This window comes from Scyliorhinus canicula, chromosome 2 (genome assembly GCF_902713615.1).
Source record: "Scyliorhinus canicula chromosome 2, sScyCan1.1, whole genome shotgun sequence".
Classification (NCBI taxonomy): Eukaryota; Metazoa; Chordata; class Chondrichthyes; order Carcharhiniformes; family Scyliorhinidae; genus Scyliorhinus; species Scyliorhinus canicula.
The window spans coordinates 174,664,074-174,686,775 of record NC_052147.1 but is presented as its reverse complement, the minus strand read 5'-3'; the positions used below and the strand labels follow the sequence as shown (position 1 = coordinate 174,686,775).

The window sequence follows — 22,702 nt, the reverse complement described above, 5'->3', positions numbered from 1 at the left end:
AATCTACCCTGTCTAATCCTGTTAGAATTTTGCACGTTTCTGAGATCCCCTCTCACACTTCTAAACTCCAATGAATATAATCCTAACCGATTTAGTCTCTCCTCATATAACAGTCCCACCATCCCAAGAATTAGCCTGGTAAACCTTCACTACACTCCCTCCATAGCAAGAACATCCTTCCTCAGTTAAGGACACCAAAACTGCTCACCAATGTCCTATGCAATTGCAGTAAAACATCTCTATTCCCATACTCAAATCCTCTCATTACGTAGGCCAACATACCATTTGGCTTCTTTACTGCCTGAAGTACCTGCATGCCTACTTTCAGCGACTGATGCACGAGGACACCAATGTCTCCCTCTCAATTTACACCCATTCAAATTATAATCTGCCTTCCTATTTTGCTACCGAAGTGGATAACCTCAAATGTATCCACATTATACTGCATCTGCCATGCATGTGCCCACTCACTCAGCCTGTCCAAATACCACTGAAGCATCACTGCATCCTCCTCAGAGCTCACCCTCCCACCCAACTTTGTATCATCTGTAAATTTGGAGATCATACATTTAGTCCTCTCATCCAAATCATTAATGATAATAATAATTTTTTATTAGTGTCAAAAGTAGGCTTACATTAACACTACAATGAAGTTACTGCGAAAATTCCCTAGCCTCCACACACCGGCGCCTGTTCGGGTACACTGAGAATTCAGAATGACCAATTCACCTAACAAGCACGTATTTCAGGACTTGTGGGAGGAAACTGGAACACCCGGAGGAAACCTACGCAGATACGGGGAGAACGTGCAGATTCCGCAGTGACCCAAGCCTGGAGTTGAACCTAGGACCCTGGTGCTGTGAAGCAACTATCCTATCCACTGCGCTCCCATGCCGCCCTGTTCAATATTAATATATAATGTGAACAATTGGGGTCCGAGCACAGATCCCTGTGGTACCCCACTAGTCACTGCCTGCGAATCTGAAAAATACCCATTTATTCCAACTTTTTTGCTTCTTGTCTGTTAACCAGTTTTCTATCCATTTTAAGACTACCCATAACTTTACATATTAATCTGCTATGTGAAACTTGTTGAAAGCCTTCTGCAAATCTAAATAAACCACACCCACTGGCTCTGCCTGGTCAACTCTACTAGTTACATCTTCCAAGAATTCTAGTAGATTGGTCAAGCATGATTTTCCTTTCGTAAATCCATGTTGACTTTGTCTGATTACATTGCTTTTCAAATGTTGTGCTATGAAATCCTCCATAATGGACTCCAGCAACTTTCCTACCAACGTTAGGCTACCCTTTAGCCCTGTCTGCTTTGTTTTGCTCTGACCTCATTCATTGGTCTATTATTTGACACTTTATCAAAGGTCTTCCAGAAATCTAGATAAATTACATCAGTTTCCCCTCGTCTATTCTCTCTGCTATCTCTTCAAATAAATTCAATGAGATTGGTCAAGCAACATTATCCCTTTTGAAATCTATGTCTTTGAAATTCATGCTGACTATTAATTATTTTATTTTTTGTTAATCTGCCAGTCCTCTGACACTACACCTTTTTCTATTGAATTATTTAATGTGTAATAATGCTTCTGCTATATCTTCACTGGATTATTTTAAAATTTGTAGATACAATTCACCTGGACCTGGGGTTATCTTCTCTTACTAATATTTCTTTTCACCTTAAATGTGGTTATATAATTCTTAAATTTGGTTTTTGATGTCATATCTAGCTGATCCATCTCCTCACTGAAGTAAATATAATTTTCATATTTCTGTAATTTCACTATCACAACCTGCAATTTGACCCTATCCATCCTTTTGTGACACAATTTACTATTTATGTGCCTGTATAATATTTGACTATTTGTATTAAATTCCTTGATGATTTAATTTCACAGATCCTCACTGCCTTCCCACTATTGACTTGACTTCTCTCCTAATCTCTTTGTATCCTCTCTTGTCGTGCTCTCCCCTACTGTCCTTGCATTCAATTTTTCCCTTCCGGCTTTATCCATCCATGCTGTTGTAGAACATAGAACAGTACAGTACAGCACAGAACAGGCCCTACGGCCCTCAATGTTGTGCCGAGCCATGATCACCCTACTCAAACCCACGTATCCACCCTATACCCGTAACCCAACAACCCCCCCTTAACCTTACTTTTATTAGGACACTACGGGCAATTTAGCATGGCCAATCCACCTAACCCGCACATCTTTGGACTGTGGGGGAAACCGGAGCACCCGGAGGAAACCCACGCACACAGGGGGAGGACGTGCAGACTCCACACAGACAGTGACCCAGCCGGGAATCGAACCTGGGACCCTGGAGCTGTGAAGCATTTATGCTAACCACCATGCTACCCTGCTGCCCCATATTGTTGTGTTCAATAGTTTGGTATGTTTTGCTTTTCGTTGAATATATTTTCCCGGAATCTGCTGAATATTTGTACCAAAACAAAAAGTTCTCTTACCTGTCTGTAGTTCCTTCTGTCCAAAGCCATTCGATGTTGCCAGAAGTGCTTGAAGAATGGAGGAAGGATTTCAGTTTTGATATAGTTGGCTTCCACGCCATCTGTGCCACAACATTGTTTCACCACCTACAAATAATATGTAAAAGGTATTACCGGAAATCAATACCGTTCTTGACAACAGATTCAACAAATCAGAGACTTAAACCCATTTTATAGAGCAATATCAAATTTATTAATCTTTGGATTGAAATAAACAATCTGAGGTTAGGTCATGAGCCAGCCTTCTGGCAAATCAAATTACTCCACATGATAAAAAAAAAATAAAGCACACTGATGCAGCAAAGGCAATAAGCCCTGATATAATCTTGGCTACAGTGCATAAAATATATGCTCCAGAACTAGCTGCAGCACCTGCTGAACAGCACTAGCTGTTCCACTGGAGCTCCCATACTGGCATCTGCCCGATAATGTGGAAAATAGCCCAAATATTGTCCTGTCCACAAAAAGCAGGACAAATCCAATTCAATCAATTAACGCCCCATCAATTCACTCTCAATCATCAGCAAAGCGATGAAAGGTGCATTAACAGTGCTACAATAACCTGCTCACTGATGCTCAGTTTGGGTTCTCAGAAATAGTTCCATACCTCACCAGAGACTTGTTCCAAATGTGGACAAAAGAGATGAATTTCAGAGGCGAGAGTGTCTGCCCTTGACATTAAGGCAGCAGCTGACCTATTGCGGCCTCAAAGAGTCCTCATAAATTAAATTTATTGGGCATGGGGGGGGAGGGGGGGACTCTCCACTGACTAGTCATATCTAGCACAAAAGGAAGAATTTTGTTTTTTTTAAATAAATTTAGAGTACCCAGTTAATTTTTTTCCAATAAAGGGGCAATTTAGCATGGCCAACCCACTTACCCGGCACATCTTTGGGTTGTGGGGGCGAAACCCACACAAACACGGGGAGAATGTACAAACTCCACACGGTCAGTGACCCAGAGCCGGGATCGAACCTAGGACCTCGGTGTCATGAGACAGCAGTGCTAACCACTGTGTCACCGTGCTGCCCAATTTTGTTATTGTTGCGGGTCAGTCGTTTCGGCTCCATTCATCCCTGCAGGATTTCCTCTGGGTATGTCCTCAGCTCATCAATTACTTTCCCTCCAATAGAAGGTCATACATAAGCATAGCCCATACTGATTGCAATGTTCAGTTCAATTCGCAATCAATAAAGAAAACCTTGCATTTATACAGCACATTTTATAACCATTGGACGTTTCAAACACTTTAATGTCAATTAAGTACTTTTGAAATGTAGTCACTGTAGGAGGAAACGCAGTAGCGAACTCCCAGAAACAGCAATGTGATAATCACCAGATAATTTGTATTGATGATGCGATTGAGGGCTGAATATTGGTCAGGACAAAAAGGGATAACAGTCCTGCTCCTCTTCAAAATAGTGCAATCAGATATTTTACATCTACCCGAACAGGCAGATGGTGCCTCGATTTAACAACTCATCCGACAGTGTAGCAGACCCCTGTACTGTACTGGAGTAACAGCCAGGTCTTTTCTGCTCAATCCCAAGTGACTTGAACCCAGAACCTTAATACTCAGAATCTAGAGTGTGACCAATGATCCACATCTGACAGCTTAGTTAAGAAAGTAACCATTGCCCACATGTAGCAAGATCTGGAAGCCATCCAGGCTTGGGTTGATAGTGGCAAGTAATATTTGCACCACACAAGTACTGGGCAACACAAGATAATCTAACCACCTCCTTATGACATTCACCAGCATTATCACTTCCGGCGGGGTCGCCATCACTGACCAGAAACCTACCTGGACCAGCCACATAAACACGGTGGTTACAAGAAGCTGGGTATTCTGCAGTGAATCACCCACCTGCTGACTCCCCAAACCCTTTCCACAATCTACAAAATAGAAGTTGGGTGTATGTGGTGGCATACAATTGCCTCGATGAATGTAGCTCTCCCTCAATCAAAAAGCGCGACATGATCCAGGATGAAGCAGCCAGTTTGACTGGCAGCTCATCTATCATCTTAAACATTCAGTCCCTTGACTACCAGTGCATCATGGCTACATTGTGTGCAATTTGCAAGATGCACTGCAGTAACTCGTCAAAGGCTTCTTTGCCAAATGTTCTGAACCCTGATCTCTACCACCTAGAAGGACAAGCATAGCAGGGGAAGACAGTGGTGTAATGGTAACGTCACTGGGCCAGTAATCCACAGGCCCAGGATAATGCTCTGGGGACAAGGACTCAAATCCCACCACAGCAACGGATGGAAATTGAATTCAATATAAAAATCTGGAATGTAAAACTAGTCTCAAAAATGGTGGCCAATAATTGTAAAACCCTATCTGGTTCACTAATTCTCTTCAGGGAATGAAATGTGTCCCCTTACCTGGTCTGGTCTACATGTGACTCCAGACCCACAGCAATGTGGCTGACTCTTAAATGTCCTCTGCAATGACCCATCAAGCCACTCAGTTCAAGGGCAATAATGGACAGGCAACAAATACTGGCCTTCCCAGCGATGCCAAAATCCCATGAAAGCATAAACAAAAAAAGGGGACATGGGAACACTACCACCTTCAAGATGCACACCATTCTGACTTAGAAATATAAGTCTGCCTCTCCTCAGTGGCTCAGCTGGTAGCACTTTCACCACTTAGCCAGAAAGTTGCTGGTTCAGATTCCCTCTCCAGGATTTGAGCACAAACATCAAGGCTGACAGTCCCGTGCAATCCCAAGACAGTTGAAGGTGCTGTCTTTCAGATGAGATGTTAAACTGAGGCTCCACCTAGCTTCTCAGATGGATGTACAAGATCCCACTGCACTATTTTGAAGCAGAGTAAGAGAGTTATCCATGGGTTTCTGGCCAATATTTATACTTCAATCTACATCACATAAACTGATTATCTGGCTTTTTATGGGAATTTGTTGCGTATACGTTAGCCACCACACTTCCTACATTATAAGTGACTACACTTTAAAAGTAATTAACTGGCTGTCAAGTGCCATGGGACATCCGGTTGTCATGAACAGTGCCATATAAATGCAGGCCTTTTCTTTTCTTCGATGTCATTGGGTCAAAATTGTGGAACACCACAATTGACAGCATTGCAGCGAGCTGCTTTCTTTGATCCACTGCATTCACCAAATGGAATGCAGTGGGTCAAAGAAAGTAGATCACCGCCACCTTCTCAAAAGCAACTGGGCTTGGATAGTAAATGCTGACCTTGTCAGAGCCACCGACATCCGAAACATATTATATTCCATGGGACACTGAATTTCAAAAAATCACTGCCGGGAGCTGAAAATTAAGAAACTAAACTACAGAAGGAAAGCCCAGCAGTGCATACCATTTCTTTTGGCGTATTTACCATCATGCTGAAAGTTGTTACCTTATAAAATATCCTCAATCTTATCGTTATAAACTTGCCTTGAGCACAATCTTTTTCATTTCTTCATCGGGAGACTGAAACTCTCGGATAAGGATCAACATCACTTCACGAGTATAGTAATTAGCATATTCAGCATCCATGAGAGGTATAAGGTATCCAATAGCCTTTAAGAAGGCAGCCAGACCCTAAAACAGATAGTATTTGAAAAATGAAATGAAAATTTATATTAAGTGTAGAAAATTATGTAGAAGCATTGATACAAATCTCTTCTGATCAGAAAATTGTAAAATTCTGATTTTTACTTTGTAAGTTATCTAAAATGGCTTCACTATTGGGGAACACACATTGCAACAGCCAAGTGGTTCGCTATTTGGAGGGAGGAGTGTCTGATAAAGTTAACAAATTAATGGCTACACCAATCATCATATTTTTGGGGCATATTAATTTATTGAATTGTGGGGAAACTCTCAATATCTTCAAACTCAATGCTTACATTTTTCATCCACACATGTTGTTAAATACATCTTTTGTTTTGCATCACGTAAAAACAGCAAACACAGGTACTAAAAATATAAATCTGATCAAAAAAGATCGCCTTCCTTAAGTTCTTCTGTGGCAGATATCCTTCACCTGTACACACTTCCATTGAATTTTGGTTATCATACAGCAACATCTGTTCACTATCTGCAGTTAAAAGTACAGAAAGGTTTGTAAAATTATGCTCATGATGATAATCTTACTTTGCCTCTGTGTTGACGAATACCCTTCCACAATGGTTTTAGAACAGAGTCAAATGATTCAATTCCATATGGGGTTGCAGCTTCAGCCAAGGCAGCAATAGCCAGAGCACTGATGGTTCGAACTTTCTGTTGTTCATCAACCAAACCTATGAGAAGGGAGCAATTTGTAACATCAATTTACACATCCTTTTAATTTGTTATGATGTACTCAAATAAAGTCTCAATTTAAAACTCAAGAACTATAAATGGCTTTGCAAATAGAATCATAGAATCCCTACATTATAGAAGGAGGCTATTCGGCCTATCAAGTCTACACCGACTCTCTGAAACAGCACCCCAACTACGCCCACTCCCCCACCCTACCCCTGTAACCCCACCTAACCGTTGGACACTATGTGCAATTTAGTATGACCAATCCACCTAACCCGCACATTTCTGGACTGTGGGAAAACAGCGGAGCACCCGGAGGAAATCCACGCAGACACAGGGAGAACGTACCAACTCCACACAGTCATCAGAGGCCGGAATTGAACCCGGTTCCCTGCCGCTGTGAGGCAGCAGTGCTAACCACTGTGCCGCCCTGCAGTATAGGTTGTTTTATGTAGAAATGTAAAAATTTCAAATTAGACTATGCACTAAAAAGTCACGTTACTAAATGGCTTCGCAAATGCTCTTAGTGCTAGTATGGACAAATTTGTGCACTTTTTGCAACTTAATCAATACATACCATGTTCAATGATTTCAACCAAGCTCCTCAGATGAGGCAAGATGGCACAACCCATAAGGATGGCAATCTGCTGTACAATTTTGATTCCCGTATGCCGAGCCTGCCATGATTTCTTGCTCTTGCACACAGCTTTAAGGAAAGGCAACAGTGATGGGATTCCCAGAGCAGATGCGACAACAGCGAAGGCTCTAGCTGTTGTGTTACGTACATACTCATCCATGTTATCGATATCAGGGCGCATTGTGGAAATCATTGTGGCAAGACCTGCAGCCTAAAAATACACACAACAAAACCCAAAACATGTCAGACCAATAGACAAGCAGATCAATTCCTTTGAGAATTTGATACTGGGTTCAACAGAAATTCTAAGCGACTCCATACATACCTTTGCTAAATTAGAGATGATTTCTCTGCCTTCCACTCTGGCATAATAGTCCTCATCAATTAGCAATGGTTCAATAACCACAAGAATCTGTAAAAATGTGTCAACACATCTTTATTAATAAATAAAGCAATTATATTGGAGGAATGCATACTCTCCACTTGCACATAATAGCAAATTAGAAAGGATCAAATGGAAACAGCCCAATTTGACTCAGTTTCTGATTCTCTCATCTTGAAGGAAAGCATCTAACCTTGCTCACCACCTTCCAACAGCAGCACAAAAAACGAGGACTTCATGACCTCATGACTAATAATTTGATGAGACTGCACATGAAAGGATCCTATAATTACTTCTGACTGTTATTGTTGCTCCTCCCTTGCAGGTCAAGAGAAAGTTTAGTAACTGAGAATTCAGGAAATAAAAGGCTGCACACCAGGTGTACCAAGATCATAAACAGCACTTGTGCTTCTCTCACTTCCTAACAGAAATAGAGTCCTAGACTCTAACAGTTCTTTTTAAGTGTCACTCACCCCCTTCTCAACACCAATTTTCTTGCCTTGTCCAATAGCAGCATTGATTCATGCTAACATGGGTCATACAAGGGCTTCCGATGGTGTAATGTAGGGGGAAGATGCTCCCACAACGGTACTGGACTTTTAAAACTTTTTATTTCAGTTTCACGGGGTATTTTCTTTTGAAAACTCACATAATTAATGGGATAAGCATCCTGTATGATTGAAATGCCCAGAAATGTTAGGGAAAGAAGATGGTCAGCAGAAGTTTGTCGACAAAGTCGGAGGTCTCTAGTTCGTCAGCAGATAAAATGGTGGAGGCAGCCTTTGGGGCCACTCCACTAACGGCCAAAGTGCTTTCAAGTACCATGCCGCAGGAATTTGACAAACATTGGCAGATAGTGTTGGAGAGCCTCTGGAAATCAATGGAGTCGTCTTTGGCCCCGATCCAAGCGGTTCTGGAGCCCAATGAAACCACGGAAGTCCATGGAGCCAAAGATATGGAAGTGGCCCTTTCGAGACACAATGATCAGATTTCCTCACTGAAGTGGAGATGTTGTTGGTGGCCAAAGTGAATAAATCATTGATGGCAAATTACCTAGAGAATGTACAGGGGGGATGGAAGGCCCAACGCCCAGAGAATAATTTGCAGAGATGTCCGGCACAATGGAGGTGGAGGGTGGATTCACGTCCCCTGAGTTGGACTGAGTCCATGGTACACTATTACTCCACAAAGTGGATCCTCAGGATGAGGCATCTGCTGGAGTGAAGTTCCATAGCTTCAGAGAGAAAGAGCAAGTTCTGAGATGGGCGAAGGAGCATCGAGACTTCAAATGAGAAGGCCATGCCATCAGGCTTCATCAAGACATGGGAGTGGACTGGCGACGAAGAGGGCTGCAACCATGAAAGCAAGTGCAAAAGTGGAGTCCGGTTTGGTGCGGTGTACCCGGCTCGGCTTAGGCCTTTCCATCGAAAGTCACTATTTATTTGATGTGCCTGGAAAGGCGTGGAACCTGGAATTCTTAACGCTTGAAAAGGTCAAATTTGAACTGAGGGGAAGGATGGAGGGATTCTACAATTCATGGGTGTTATTCATTAAGCACTTTTGAGAATTGGATCACATCGAACATTAAGGGGGGGGGGGGGGAGACTGTGGGCGAAATTCTCCGCCCCCCACGACGGGTGGGAGAATAGCGGGAGGGCCTTCCCGACATTTTTGCCGCCCTCCCGCTATTCTCCACCCCCCCGCCGAAGTCCCGACCCGAATCGCTGCCGCCGTTTTTTTACGGCCAGCAGCGATTCTCAGCTGTTAGATGGGCCGAAGTCCCAGCCCTTTCCGCCGTTTTTACGAACGGCAAACACACCTGGTCTTGCCGTTCGTAAAACCGGCGTCACAAACTCGCTATTAATAACCATGGCACCGATTGGCACGGCCGCAAGGGTGCCATGGGCCCGCGATCGGTGGGCACCGATCGCGGGCAGCGGGCCCGATGCCCGCGCACTACTTGTCCTTCCGCCACCCCGCAGTATCCATTTGCGGGGCGGCTGAGGGGCAACCCGGCCCGCGCATGCGCGGGTTTTGCGCAAAAACGCGATGACGTCACCCGCGCATGCGCGGGTTTGAGTCTTCCAAACTGCGCATGCGCGGCTGACGTCATATGACGCGTCAGCCGGCGCTAACTCCGGCAAGCGGGCTTAACGATTTTCGTTAAGCCCGTCTTGCCGGAGCCTACAGCGTCGGGCTGCTAGCCCCGACCGGGGACCAGAATCGGTCCCCGGTCGGGAAGGGGCGCGCTGCCGTAAAACCCGCCCGGGTTTTACGGCAGCTTTACGATTTCTCCCGTTTTGGGAGAATCTCGCCCTGTATGTATGAATGGTGACCAAGGGTGATTCCTGATTCCTTTTTGTCATTTGTTTATGTTAAGATGCAGGCCAATGTCTGGGGTTTGGTGAGAGGATGCGATCATTATTATTGATAGAGGGATTGACATTGCATTCATTACTGATTATTGTTGGGTGTAAATTTTGGAGAAAATTGAAAAAAGGAGAATTAAAAAAATGTTTACAATGTTATTCATAACCCTTTTTCTTAACTGTGCAGAGTCTGCACATCCTCCCCATGTGTGCGTGGGTTTCCTCCAGGTGCTCCGGTTTCCTCCCACAGTCCAAAGGTGTGGAGGTTAGGTGGATTGGCCATGATAAATTGCCCTTAGTGTCCAAAATGCCATTACTGTTGGGTGGGGTTACTGGGTGATGGAGATAGGGTGGAGGTGTTGACCTTGGGTAGGGTGCTCTTACTAAGAGCCGGTGCAGACTCGATGGGCCGAATGGCCTCCTTCTGCACTGTAAATTCTATGATAATCTATGAACTCTGCTTGGGTCCTCCCTACAAACCTAAGAGATGGCTAAGGGGAGTGGTTTTGAAATGTTGTCTCCAGCTCATTATGGTAGCTTTTTAGATAATCTTAGAGTTCTTGTTTTGTTTAGGTTTTTATAGAAGTAAATATTAGTTGTTTGTGTTTGCCTTACCTCTATTTATATATGTATTTGGGTGTGGTAGTATTCGAGGAAGATGATGGAGGGGGGTCAGTTTGCTGACAGTGCCTGCAGATTTTTCTTTATGTAGTCTTGTGATTTGGTTTGGTGGCCATCCTGAGTGGGCCTAGTTGCTGTATCTTTTACTTTTTTTTTAATTTAGAGTGCCCAATTCAGTTTTTTCCAATTAAGGGCCAATTTAGCGTGGCCAATCCACCTACCCTGCACATCTTTGGGTTGTGGGGGCGAAACCCACGCAATCACGGGGAGAATGTGCAAACTCCACATGAACAGTGACCCAGAGCCGGGATTGAACCTGGGACCTCATTGTCGTGAGGCAACAGGGCTAACCCACTGCGCCACCGTGCTGCCCTGCTGTATCTTTTACAATGTATATTTTCGGTAATCTCTCTTGGTGGAAATGGCTGACTCTGGCTGGGGGTGGGGGGGGGGGGGGGGGGGGGGGGGGGGGAGAAGAAAGAGAGAGAGAGAGACCCTCAATTTGTTTGATCACCTGGAACGTCAGGGGGTTGAATGGCCCAGTGAAAAGGTCGAGAGTATTTGCTCACTGTTAAGAGGTTAAAATCTTAAAAGTGGCGTTTTTGCAAGAGAATCATTTGCGGGTCAGGGACAGACAGGCTACGGAAGGGGTGGGTAGGACAAGTCTTTCATTTGGGTTTCTATGGTAGGACCAGGGGTGTGGCAATAATAATTAATAAAAGGGTTCCATTTTCTGCCTCTAAGATCTTGGCTGACCCCAATAGCAGACATGTTATTGTCTGTGGCTCTCTGGTGGTTCTGGTAATATCTATGCCCCAAACGGAGACAATACGAATTTTATTAATAATCTGCTGGCCTCCCTCCCCAATTTAGATTTTTATCAGCTTATTTTGGGCAGGGACCTAAAACTGTGTTCTGAACCAGAGTCTGGATTGTCCAAGCTCAAATCTCTGACTCTATGGTGGCCAGAGTATCTCACTCTTAAATGTGGATGTTACATTATTTGCCAAAATGCTGGCGCTGCGGCTGGAGCCTTGCCCCCCACAGGTGATCTCAGAGGATCAGACAGGCTTCATTAAGAATCGACAACTATTGGCCAATATACATTGCCTTCCCCTCCTCGGTTCCTGAACCAGACAGAGGTGATTGTTTACCTGGATGCCAAAAAGGCATTTGATAGAGTGGAGTGGGAATATCTGTTTGAGATTCTTTGGAGGTTCAGCTTTGGCCACAAGTTTATTTCCTGGATTCGACTATTGTATAGGGCCCCAACTGCTAGTGTTCGTACTAATGCCCCAAATGCTGGTTACTTCCCGTTGAATAGGGGCACCAGACAGAAGTGTCCGCTCATTATAGCGCTGAGGTCCTCTATTAGATAGAGTGGGATAGAACATCGGGTGCCCTTTACGCGGATTACCTATTTCTCTATATTATGGACCCAGAACCCTCTGCGGACGAGATAATGAAGCTGCTTAGGATTTTTGGCTCCTTCTCTGGTTACAAGTTGAACTTGGTCAAGAGTGAATGTTTCCCGGTCAACCCCCTGGGGAGGAGGGCACAACAGGGGACTCTATCTTTTTGCCTTGCCAAGGCTAGCTTTCATTATCTGGGGGTCCGAGTGGCCCACAATCGGGCCATGCTTCATAAATTAAACTACATAATTGGATTGATTTTTTAAAGTCAGACTTGCAGAGGTCGGATAATCTCCCCTAGCCTTAGCGGGAGAGGTTGAGACTATTAAAATGAACGTGCTCCTGAGATTTTTAATTTCTTTTTCAATGTCTCCCCAAGATTTTTTGTCAAAAGTCAACAAATTAATGTATCCATTTATTTGGACGGGTAAGACTCCAAGGATCAGTGGGACTTTGCTCCAAAGAGACAGACAATCAGGGGGCTTGGCTCTTTCCAATTTATTTGTTTATCATTGGGCTGCCAACATTCAGAAGATATTGTTGTGGTTCAGCAACCCTCGTTCCATTTGGGGACCAAATGGCAACAATCTCCTGCACTGTTTCTAGCCTTCGTGCAATAATTACTACATTGTTGCCTTTCCCACCAGTGAGATTTTCCTCGAATCCAATAATGGTCTCCACCCAGAGAATTTGGAAGCAGTTCAGAGAGCATTTCAAGCGCTGATCCTGTCTTTGCTAGCCCTCATCAGCAACAGCCACTTTTTCTGCCAGCGGGTTTGAATCAACATGTAAGCCATAGGTGGGGAAGGGTCTGGTGAGGTTTGGAGATCGGCTTGTGGCAGGAGGTTTGCCAGTTTTAAGGCGTTGGCAGTGAAATTCCAACTGCCAGGTTCCTATATTTTTGGATTCGTGATTTTTAGGGCCAGGCTTTCCTCCCCAAAGTAGGGAGCTTTCTGGTCCAGGTAACAGCTAAATATTTGGTAAATGCAGTTAGTAAATCAACACCACAAAAATTTAAAATCTGCCAGAATGATCTTTGAGCACTTTTGAATACAGAGCAAAATTAATGCAAAGATACAAGCGCAGTCTTATGCAACGTAATCAAGTCAGGTGGCACAGTGGCTAGAACTGCTGCCTCACGGCGCCAAGGACCAAGGTTCGATCCTGGCCCTGGGTCACTGTCCATATGGAGTTTGTGCATTCTCCCATTGTCTGCGTGGGTCTCATCCTCGCAACCCAAAGATGTGCAGGATAGGTGGATTGGCCACACTAAATTGTCGCTTAATTGGAAAAACTAAAAGAAAATGTGAGAATTCGATTTTGAGATGCAAGTCAATCCACCATTATCTTGTTCTCTAACAACAATCGGGAAGGGAGGAAGAACAAGAAAGCACAAGAGAGACTGACCATTAACCAGTGGTAACACAGCCACAACTACAAGAACAAGATAGTTGCTTGGTACTCTACCATTTGGCTCACATCCTGATCCCTCAAAGCCTCCCGTGATTGAGTAAACAATAGGCAGGAGTAGGATGGAATACCTACTGCTTGCCAAGTATAGTTGCAATAAACAATAAACACTGCAAAACTCAGCAATTCTCAGTACTAGGTACCTTGCTTTTTGTATTGCATATATTAAACATTTAAACTTGAATGCAAGGGGCATGATTAAGAAGTTTGCAGAAAGTTCAAAGATTGGCCATGCACCTAATGATGAAATAGAAATTTGTAGACTGCAGGAAAGATATCAATGTACTACTCAGATAGGCGGAATAGTGTCAAATGGAATTCAATCCAGAAAAGTGAGGTAATGCATTTAGGGAAGGCTAACAAGGAAATGCATAATAAATGCAGGATACCAAGATACTGTCCACAGATCTCTGATGGTGACTGAACAAGTAGATAAGATGGTCATGGCAACATTTATTGTCCATAGCACATAAAATCTGGGAGGTTTTGCGGAACTGTATTAAACACTGGTTAGGTCATAGCAGGAGTCCTGCATTCAGTTCTAGTCACACAATAGCAAAGATGTAATTGCACTGGAAAGAAGACAGAGGAAATTTATGAGGATGCTGCCTAGATTGGAGAATTTTATTTAGGATAGGATAGGCTACAGTTGCTTTCCTTGGAACAGAGGATGCTACAAGGAGATTGAATTAAAGTGTATTAAATTATGAGGTATCTAGATTGAATAGATAGGAAGGCCTTATTTCTCTTGGTCGCGGGACCCATAGCCAGCTGAGATTTAGAATAGCAGATCAGAGGGAATTTGAAGGGAAATGTTTCCACCCAGGGGGAAGCAGAACTCACTGCCTGAAAAGGTGACAAGAGGCAGAAATCTTCTTTACATTGGCAAAGGTACTTTGATATGCACCTGAAGTGCTGTCACCTATAAGGCTACAGGCCAAGAACTGGAATATGGAATTAGGATGGCCTGTGCAGACATAATGGCCCAAATGAAATGAAATGAAATCGCTTATTGTCACGAGTAGGCTTCATTGAAGTTACTGTGAAAAGCCCCTAGTCGCCACATTCCGGCGCCTGTCCGGGGAGGCTGGTACGGAAATGGCTTCCTTCTGTAAATTTTTATGATTTCACGACACCCAAGAAACGGCTTAACCAGTGTCTCGTCTAGGTTCAGCTATCCACAGAATAGCTATCATCCACAGGATGCACTGCAGCAGCTCACGAAACGTACATTGACAGCAGCTGCCAGTTTCGCAACTTCTACCACTGAAAAATACAACAGCAGTAGTGTCGCTGGAACACAACCTCCTCCAATTTACTTACGAACCTAACTAGGATATAAATATCTGCTACTTCATGAGTGGGTCAAATTCCAGATCTTCCTACCGAAAACCATTGAGGAAGCACCACCACAGGACTGCAATGGCTCATGGCAATGTTTTACTGGATCTTCTAGGCCAGTTAGGAAGGGGTAATAAATGTGCCTTGCCACAGACGTATTTTTTTAACATTTATCCTCTCATTTTTAAACTGCGTATATTAAAAGTTTATTTCAGCAAACATAAACATACCTTATGCACATATGGTCGAACCAAATCATCTAATTTGTACAGGATTCGGTCAATAACTTTAACTAGCAAGTGACGCTCCTGGTCTTCAAGTGTTGGAGACATCAGCAGTGGAAGAATTTGATTGAACAAAGGACCAGCTCCAAATTCTCTGGCTTTATCAGTTATTTGACGCAACGCAGCCTTGGAAGAAAGAGAGAAAGAAATATCACATTTGCATCAGGATAACACAGCTCGTTATGACACAATAAAATTATGCTTACCTTCCTCATTGGTGGAGTACCGTTCTTTATTTTCAGAAGCAATTTCATTATCTTTCTTTCCTTCTGCTCTTCTGGGCTTAATGTCGATTCATCAACTTCAACCTTATGAGTGTAGATAACAAATATTTCAGTGAGATGCTGCAACTTTTAAATCTAATTTCTCAAAACTTCCTTCAAGAAGAGCTACACAACCTGTATTGAATCCTCACCTCAACATTCTTTTCAAAACACTTCAAGTATAGCACTCCTGGATTGAAAGGTAAATGTATTCATACCAGCCGTGCAAAACATTACAAATAACTAGCATTTCATAATACATTTTCTTGTGTATAGAAAAGCTTCGACTTGTCTCTTTTTTGATCAATACTCAAGTTCTGAATGACCAAACAATTATAAAACTACAAGTTGTTCAAATTATAGCATCCCAAACAATGCTGCACATCACTATTAGCTCCAGCGGACAAGATCCTAATCTTCAAATTCCTCCATAGTTTTGCCAACCTACATCGATAATAATTGCCTCCAACTGTATCTTCCTCCACACACCCTTCACTACTGACTCCAGCTTACTTTGCACTTCTAACACTATTCCTTAAATACTAGCATTTCTTTCAAAATCTCTCCACTTTATTCTCTGCTTCCAAGTCTTCCCTCTGACTGTGCTTTCACAAACGTTCCCTAACTCGGCTTTTCCCCTTCTGCTTAGGAACCAATACAGTACTCAAGGCAGAAGGTGTTGTCTATATCATAAATGCTGCAAATGCACAAAATTATGATGTTGATACTTTTCTCATCTCATGATGATGTATCCCATATTGCATCACTTACATATTTAGTGCTCTGGGATGTAATAACAGAATCCTCCTGACAACACAAAGCATTTAACTATTCAAAGTTTCACACTGTTATTTCCAAGTGTAAACTAATTCAGTTTGTGAATCTGCATTTTGATGTATAAATTATATACACCATGGGCAAGACAATAGGAGGTTATTTCACTTCCAAAAAGACAATAACTCAACCTGTATGGTATCAATGTAATTTACAAGCTAATAAATTTGTATTTCACATTCACATGTATATAGCCAATTTTACTGGGGGGAAATCAGGCAACTATAAAATTCTCAAACACACTTACCAGCAATTTGTCAAAGTATTGAATGTCATCAGGTTTCAGGAATGGAAGGTTCCCAGAGGGCTGGTCATTCATGTTCTTTGCAGAGCGTTCTTCAGACTGCATGTGGAATCCAGTTAAGCCACCAAGCGGTGTTGGGGTTGCAGTCAGTTTACGAGCAGGTGTTCGGATTGGGACATAACCAGCTGGCGGTGGAAGTACCTGTGAGCATTTAAAATAAAGTTATTTTTACTCATTGAGTAAATTATTTAGATATAACAAAATAAGATTAACAATTTTTCCTCCACACAACCCAGTTTCAATTTCAATGTTTTTTGGGCAATTCTTTTCTTACTCAATAGGTCAGTGGAGTAACAGCACTCTGCTTTTGGCCAGAATTTTCCATCCGTTCACGCCGGTGGGATCTTCTGGTCCTGCCAATGGCACGCCACCGCTGTGGGTTTCCCAGTGAGGGGTGCATTCAACAGGAAATACCATTGACAATAGCAGGACCAGAAGATCCCACCACTTGCCAATGGCGGGTTGCATTCGCTACGGTGAACCAGATGGCGGGTTGTGTGGAAAATCCCACCCTATGCATTCAAATTTTGAAATCAGGGCAAATACCATTACAAATCAATTCTTCACTATTTTGTTGGCAATTATTAAACTGAAAAGAAAATACTGAATACCTTCTGCAAAATACTGCTAACAATGCAGCACTTTATTATTAATGGGAGGCGAATGTGAAGAAGGTACGGAGCTGGGTCAGAGGGGTAGACTTCCAATGGATCAGAATGGAGGAGAGTTTGTGTGGGGGTCGGGATTGAAGGCGTTAGCAACAACCCCGGGGAGATACTGAGGGAGTTCGGTAGCAATAGCTTCATGGAGAATTTGGAGGCAGTTTTGCCAGCACTTGGGTTGGGAGCAGGGTCACGGGAAATGCCGATTCGGGGGAACCATAGATTTGAGACAGGGAAGTGGGATGGAAATGGTAGGAGAAAGGAATTATGACACTAAAAGATTTGATTCTTGGGGGTCGGGTTGCAGGATTGAAGGAGCTGGGAGCGAAGTATGGGTTGAAGCTGGGGGAAATATTTAGATACATGCAGCTTTGAGATTTTGCCAGAAAGGAGATACAGAGTTTCCCAGTGGAGCCGGCTTCCACATTACTGGAGGAGGTGCTGACGACAGGGGGCCTGGAGAAGAGGGTAGTATTGGCGGTTAACGGGGCTATTTTAGAAGAGGAGAAGGCACCGTCAGAAGGGATCAAGGCAAAGTGGGAGGAAGAGTTGGGAGAGGGTATGGAGCAGGGTTTCTGGTGTGAGGTGCTCCGGAGGCTGAATGCCGCCACCTCGTGTACGAGGTTGGGGCTGACACAGCTGAAGGTGGTGTATAGAGCACACCTTACAAGGGCATGGATGAGCCGCTATTTGAGGGGCTAGAAGGTGTGTGTGAATGTTTTTGGGGGGGCACGCGCAAACTACCTTCATATGTTTTGGTCCTGTCCAAAGCTGGAGGATTACTGGAAAGAGATTTTTTTAGGGTAATCTCTAAAGTGGCGCACGTGAAGCAGGACCCGGGCCCTTGCAAGGCCATATTCGGTGTGTCGGACCAGCCGGGGTTGGAAACGGGTGCGCAGGGAGTTGTTGTAGCCTACGCCTCGGTGATCGCCCGAAGGCGGATCCAGTTAGGGATCATAAACAAATGACAAAAAGGAATCAGGAATCACCCATAGTCACCATTAACACATACAGTCCCCCCCCCCCCATGTAATCCAATTCTAGAAAATGCATAATGAATAACGTCCATGAATAGATCCTTTCCAGCGGCGCCTTCTCCTCTTCCAAAATAGTCCCGTAAACCGCCAATACTACCCCCTTCTCCAGGCCCCCTGTCGTCAGCACCTCCTCCAGCAATGTGGAAGCCGGCTCCACTGGGAAACTCTGCATCTCCTTTTTGGCAAAATCTCGAAGCTGCATGTATCTAAATATTACCCCCAGCTCCAACCCATACTTCGCTCCCAGCTCCACCCTGTGCCCTGGCGTGGCGTGGCGTGGAACCTGCTAGAATTCTTGACTCTTGAAAAGGTCAAATTTGAACTGAGGGGACGAATGGAGGGGTTCTACTATTCTTTGGCGTTATTCATTATGCACTTTCAAGAATTGGATTACATCGAACATGGGGGGGAGGGGGGGGGGGGGGGGGGGGGGGAGAGAGGAGAAGAACTGTATGTGTTAATGGTGACTATGGGTGATTCCTGATTTCTTTTTGTCATTTGTTTATGTTAACATGCGGGCCAATGTCTGGGGTTTGGTGGTAGGATGGGATCGTTGTTATTGATAGGGGGATTGACATTTCATTCGTTACTGATTATTGTTTATTGTTGGGTGTCAATTTGGGAGAAAATGTGAAAAAGGAGAATAAAAATACTTTTAAAAAAACTATGCAGCACTTAAAATTCTGAAATATAACTCTTCTGCTGTGAGTGAAGACTACAAAGACAACATTTGGTTAGGCTCGCATTTTAGTGGTTCACTTGCCATTCATTCTGCACTTTTCAATACCCAAACTCCCAGAGACATACCCCTAAATAGGACAATGTCTAGAAACAAACATAAATTATAGAAGCCTCATGAAGTAACTACTGTTGTAAGAAAATGCAGACCCCCCACCAAATCTCATATGGTCACCCAATTGCCATTTTCAAAAACTGCTCGTATCATTGATGCCACCATCATGCTCTAACTGTTGCACCCAAGAAATGAACAGCCAGTTTTAGAAAGTTGTGATTCAAATGGTGTCTACCTAGGACTGCGTACTGCTGCATTGGGTAAAAGTTAGCCGGGATTAAGTTAATAGCCTACATGCCAGAATGTGATACCTTGTGAGGACAGAGCTCCAAAATACAGGAAGAAAAATCCTTTGATTGGAGTATGGTAACTTAAATGAAAAATTAGCCATCTGAATAACTAACCCACAATGTCAGCAATATGACCTTCAATCTACACAATTTCATTTTGTAGCTGCATTTTCAAATGAATGCTACTCAACCTGTGCATCAACAATAATGCCAAGTGAACAACAGTACTCAGCCTTAGTAAAGATACACCTTTATTTATGACAAATATATTCCTGTCATTGGCTCATGTAACTTCAATAGTATACTCGCTCCTCCATTGAATAATCTCCAAGAGAACCTTGGTGTCTTCCATTCAGTACTAAATTAAAAATTAAATATCACTACAGAAAGCAGATAGTGCACTAGCTTTACACTGCATTACCTTATAGCCTTCAGGGAACATTGCATCCAGTTCCTCATCTGTAAGTGGGCGATTTCTTTCATCAATTTCACGCTCCCAACGCCATGCCTGTAGCTGTTCAGGTGTCATACTCATCAAGTGACCTACAAAGTTGAATTACTTAGATATTTAAGTCAAAGTTTACTTCAACATGAAAGGTTAAACACATTTGACCCTTTTTTAACAGAATACAATTCCTTTGTAGAATTTGATCTTTTCCACAATCTGTAACTTAGTTTAGTTCCTACAGAGTTTGATCTTATTTGTTAGGAAAAATAATTGTATAAATGCCATTGTTTATAATTACGAACATTACTTTATTAGTTTAATTATTTTATTAATGCTTTAAATAACAGTATTGAAACAGGATTTGTTATAAAGCATCCTACCTTACACCATATTTATTGCTGGTTCTAATTTTAATTTAAAAATAAATTGATTTGGTGGCTAACTCAATTGTTCCATACTCAATTGTTAAAAATGCAATTTTTAGAGCCAATATCACACCACTTAGGTATGGTCCCCATTACAAGTGTGTGCGCGTGCGTGTATGCGCACACGTGAACATGGATGAGAACAAGATAGACCTCAACAGTGTTGTCTCCCTCCCCTCCGTCAACCAGACTCAGGCAAGGAAATAGGCCATGTGGGAAGGCCACAAAAGGGCCACTGACAGTTACTGAACTATGGTCTAAATATTTCATAAAATTTAAAATATAGCATCTTATATGAGAAGTATTCTAAAAATGTATACTCAATGAATGTACATATTTTGCTTCATCACCACATACCTGGTGTAGGTGTCGCCATAGCCATTGCAGGTGTGCCTTTTGGTGTAATTCCACTAGGGGTAAGCAATGGGGTACTGCCACCCATTTGGCTAGCTGGTGTTTCATCCCAGCGAGACTTTCTTTTGCTTGCACCAGGGGTTGGAGTTTCACCTATAGAGTCACCTCCACGATCTGTCCGTGGTGTCTCAGCCCAGCCACTGCCATGCCCCGGCGTTTCTAAAATAGGAAATGAAATAGTGAACCAGAACCCAAGATCAACATTAAAAGTAGAAGCCATTCAGGAAAATTTCTTGTTCTACGTCACCTGAAAACAGTCACAATAACTGTTAAAGAAAATTATTCAATATTAACAGATGTTGTACAAGCTTCGACAAGTTCAAGAGCATTAATATTATTCCAATTAGTACCAATTAAACAATGAAGAGCTGAAAAATAGCACACGCAATTTTAAGCTACAGTTGGATATGAGCGATATGATAGACTGAGCAAAGTTGATATTTCTTCAATGTTGGAATTTGTAATGTCGGGAACATTTTTATTTTCTATGAAAAATATGAAGAACTGTTGCTTTCATCAATAGAAAACAAATGAATGTGTCAAATAGAAGCCTTTCTTTAGAACATCGAAGTTCTGATAAAGGAATTCCATACAAAACAATTATTTATCTTTTCAGGTGCAGATGGATCTGTGTGGAATATTTTTTGAAGTATTTTCCTATAATTACTATTGTACCATCCATCAATCCTATCTCAGTTATCAATATATACCAATAAAAGCTTCAATCCTGCAGCTCCATTAAGTATTCAATAACTGTTAATGCTTAATCGTGAAGGCCCAAATGGTTCCTTGAGTATGTAGCTTAAGCTTCAAGTTCAAAGAACTGGAGTGCAGAAGATCTTGCTGTTGGGATGAAAGTTCTTTGTGACTATTCTGTTAGAAGGAACAATTGTAGGACTAAATGTGCTTTAAATCATTTTATAAAGTTACCTTTATTCTAGGTATCTATGGATCAGTTGTATGACATTTGAAGAATAAGTAGTCGAGAAAACTCGTTCAAAGTAGCTTATCTGGCAGCAGTATTTACTTCAGAGAAAGATAGAGTTAACTGCAATTAGTGGTCATCATGGGTAAACCAAGTCTCCAAGTTTTTTAAAAATTTAGAGTACCCTATTCATTTGTTCCAATTAAGGAGCAATTTAGTGTGGCCAATCCGCCTAGCCTGCACATCTTTGGTTTGTGGGGGTGAAACCCACGCAGACACGGGGAGAATGTGCAAACCCCACACGGACAGTGACCCAGAGCCGGGATCGAACCTGGGACCTCGGCGCAGTGAGGCAGCAATGCTATCTACTGCGCCACCGTGCTGACTTCCAAGTTTGTTTCGTTGTCTTAAGGCGTCAGAAAAATTAAGGGGGTTTGTTTCCTGAAATTGGTCAGTTTTTAAAACTTTTTCCATTTCCACAAATATTAGCATCATTGGCAATTTATCGGGGGTGTGCAATATTACATTCACAATGGGATTATGATGGGCCTTTGAATATATTCAGGTTTGCCTGTGTGTGAAATTTTAAAAACACTTGGCATAAATATTACTTCGATCAGATCAGAGACACATTGTTCAAAACTGCAATGGGCTTTCCTCCATTTAAAAAAAAAGTATTGGGAGAGACAATTAAGAACAAACTTTAGCACACCACATTTTATTCCACAAGTTTTAACATCTCCATGTTACCCAAAACAGGCTTGCATATTTCACTTGTCATTTAAATCTTGGAGAAATAGAACTACCATCCACTAATAAAATTCCATTACTAAGAACAACTCGATCTACCCTCTTATCAGATTAATTTTACTGTTTCTACGGTAGCACAGTGGTTAGCATTGCTGTTTCACAGCACCCGGCTTAGGTCACTGTCTGTGCGGAGTCTGCACGTTCACCCAGTGTCTATGTGGGTTTCCTCCGGG

The 22,702-nt window shown here is 42.7% G+C and overlaps 1 protein-coding gene across 3 annotated transcripts in view; it reads right to left on the bottom strand.

The window, feature by feature from the left end:
- sf3b1 (splicing factor 3b, subunit 1) overlaps window positions 1–22,702 on the bottom strand; it is a 74,069-nt gene that overhangs the window by 22,367 nt on the left and 29,000 nt on the right. For all 3 annotated transcript variants that reach the window (XM_038789084.1, XM_038789086.1, XM_038789085.1), the window contains 10 exons: window positions 20,738–20,953; window positions 19,929–20,050; window positions 16,669–16,866; window positions 15,531–15,632; window positions 15,271–15,450; window positions 7,771–7,857; window positions 7,386–7,656; window positions 6,659–6,804; window positions 5,957–6,103; window positions 2,486–2,611 (listed from right to left, as the gene is read on the bottom strand). In XM_038789084.1, coding sequence (XP_038645012.1) covers window positions 2,486–2,611; window positions 5,957–6,103; window positions 6,659–6,804; window positions 7,386–7,656; window positions 7,771–7,857; window positions 15,271–15,450; window positions 15,531–15,632; window positions 16,669–16,866; window positions 19,929–20,050; window positions 20,738–20,953 — 1,595 coding nt within the window. The remainder of the gene's footprint in view (window positions 1–2,485; window positions 2,612–5,956; window positions 6,104–6,658; window positions 6,805–7,385; window positions 7,657–7,770; window positions 7,858–15,270; window positions 15,451–15,530; window positions 15,633–16,668; window positions 16,867–19,928; window positions 20,051–20,737; window positions 20,954–22,702) is intronic.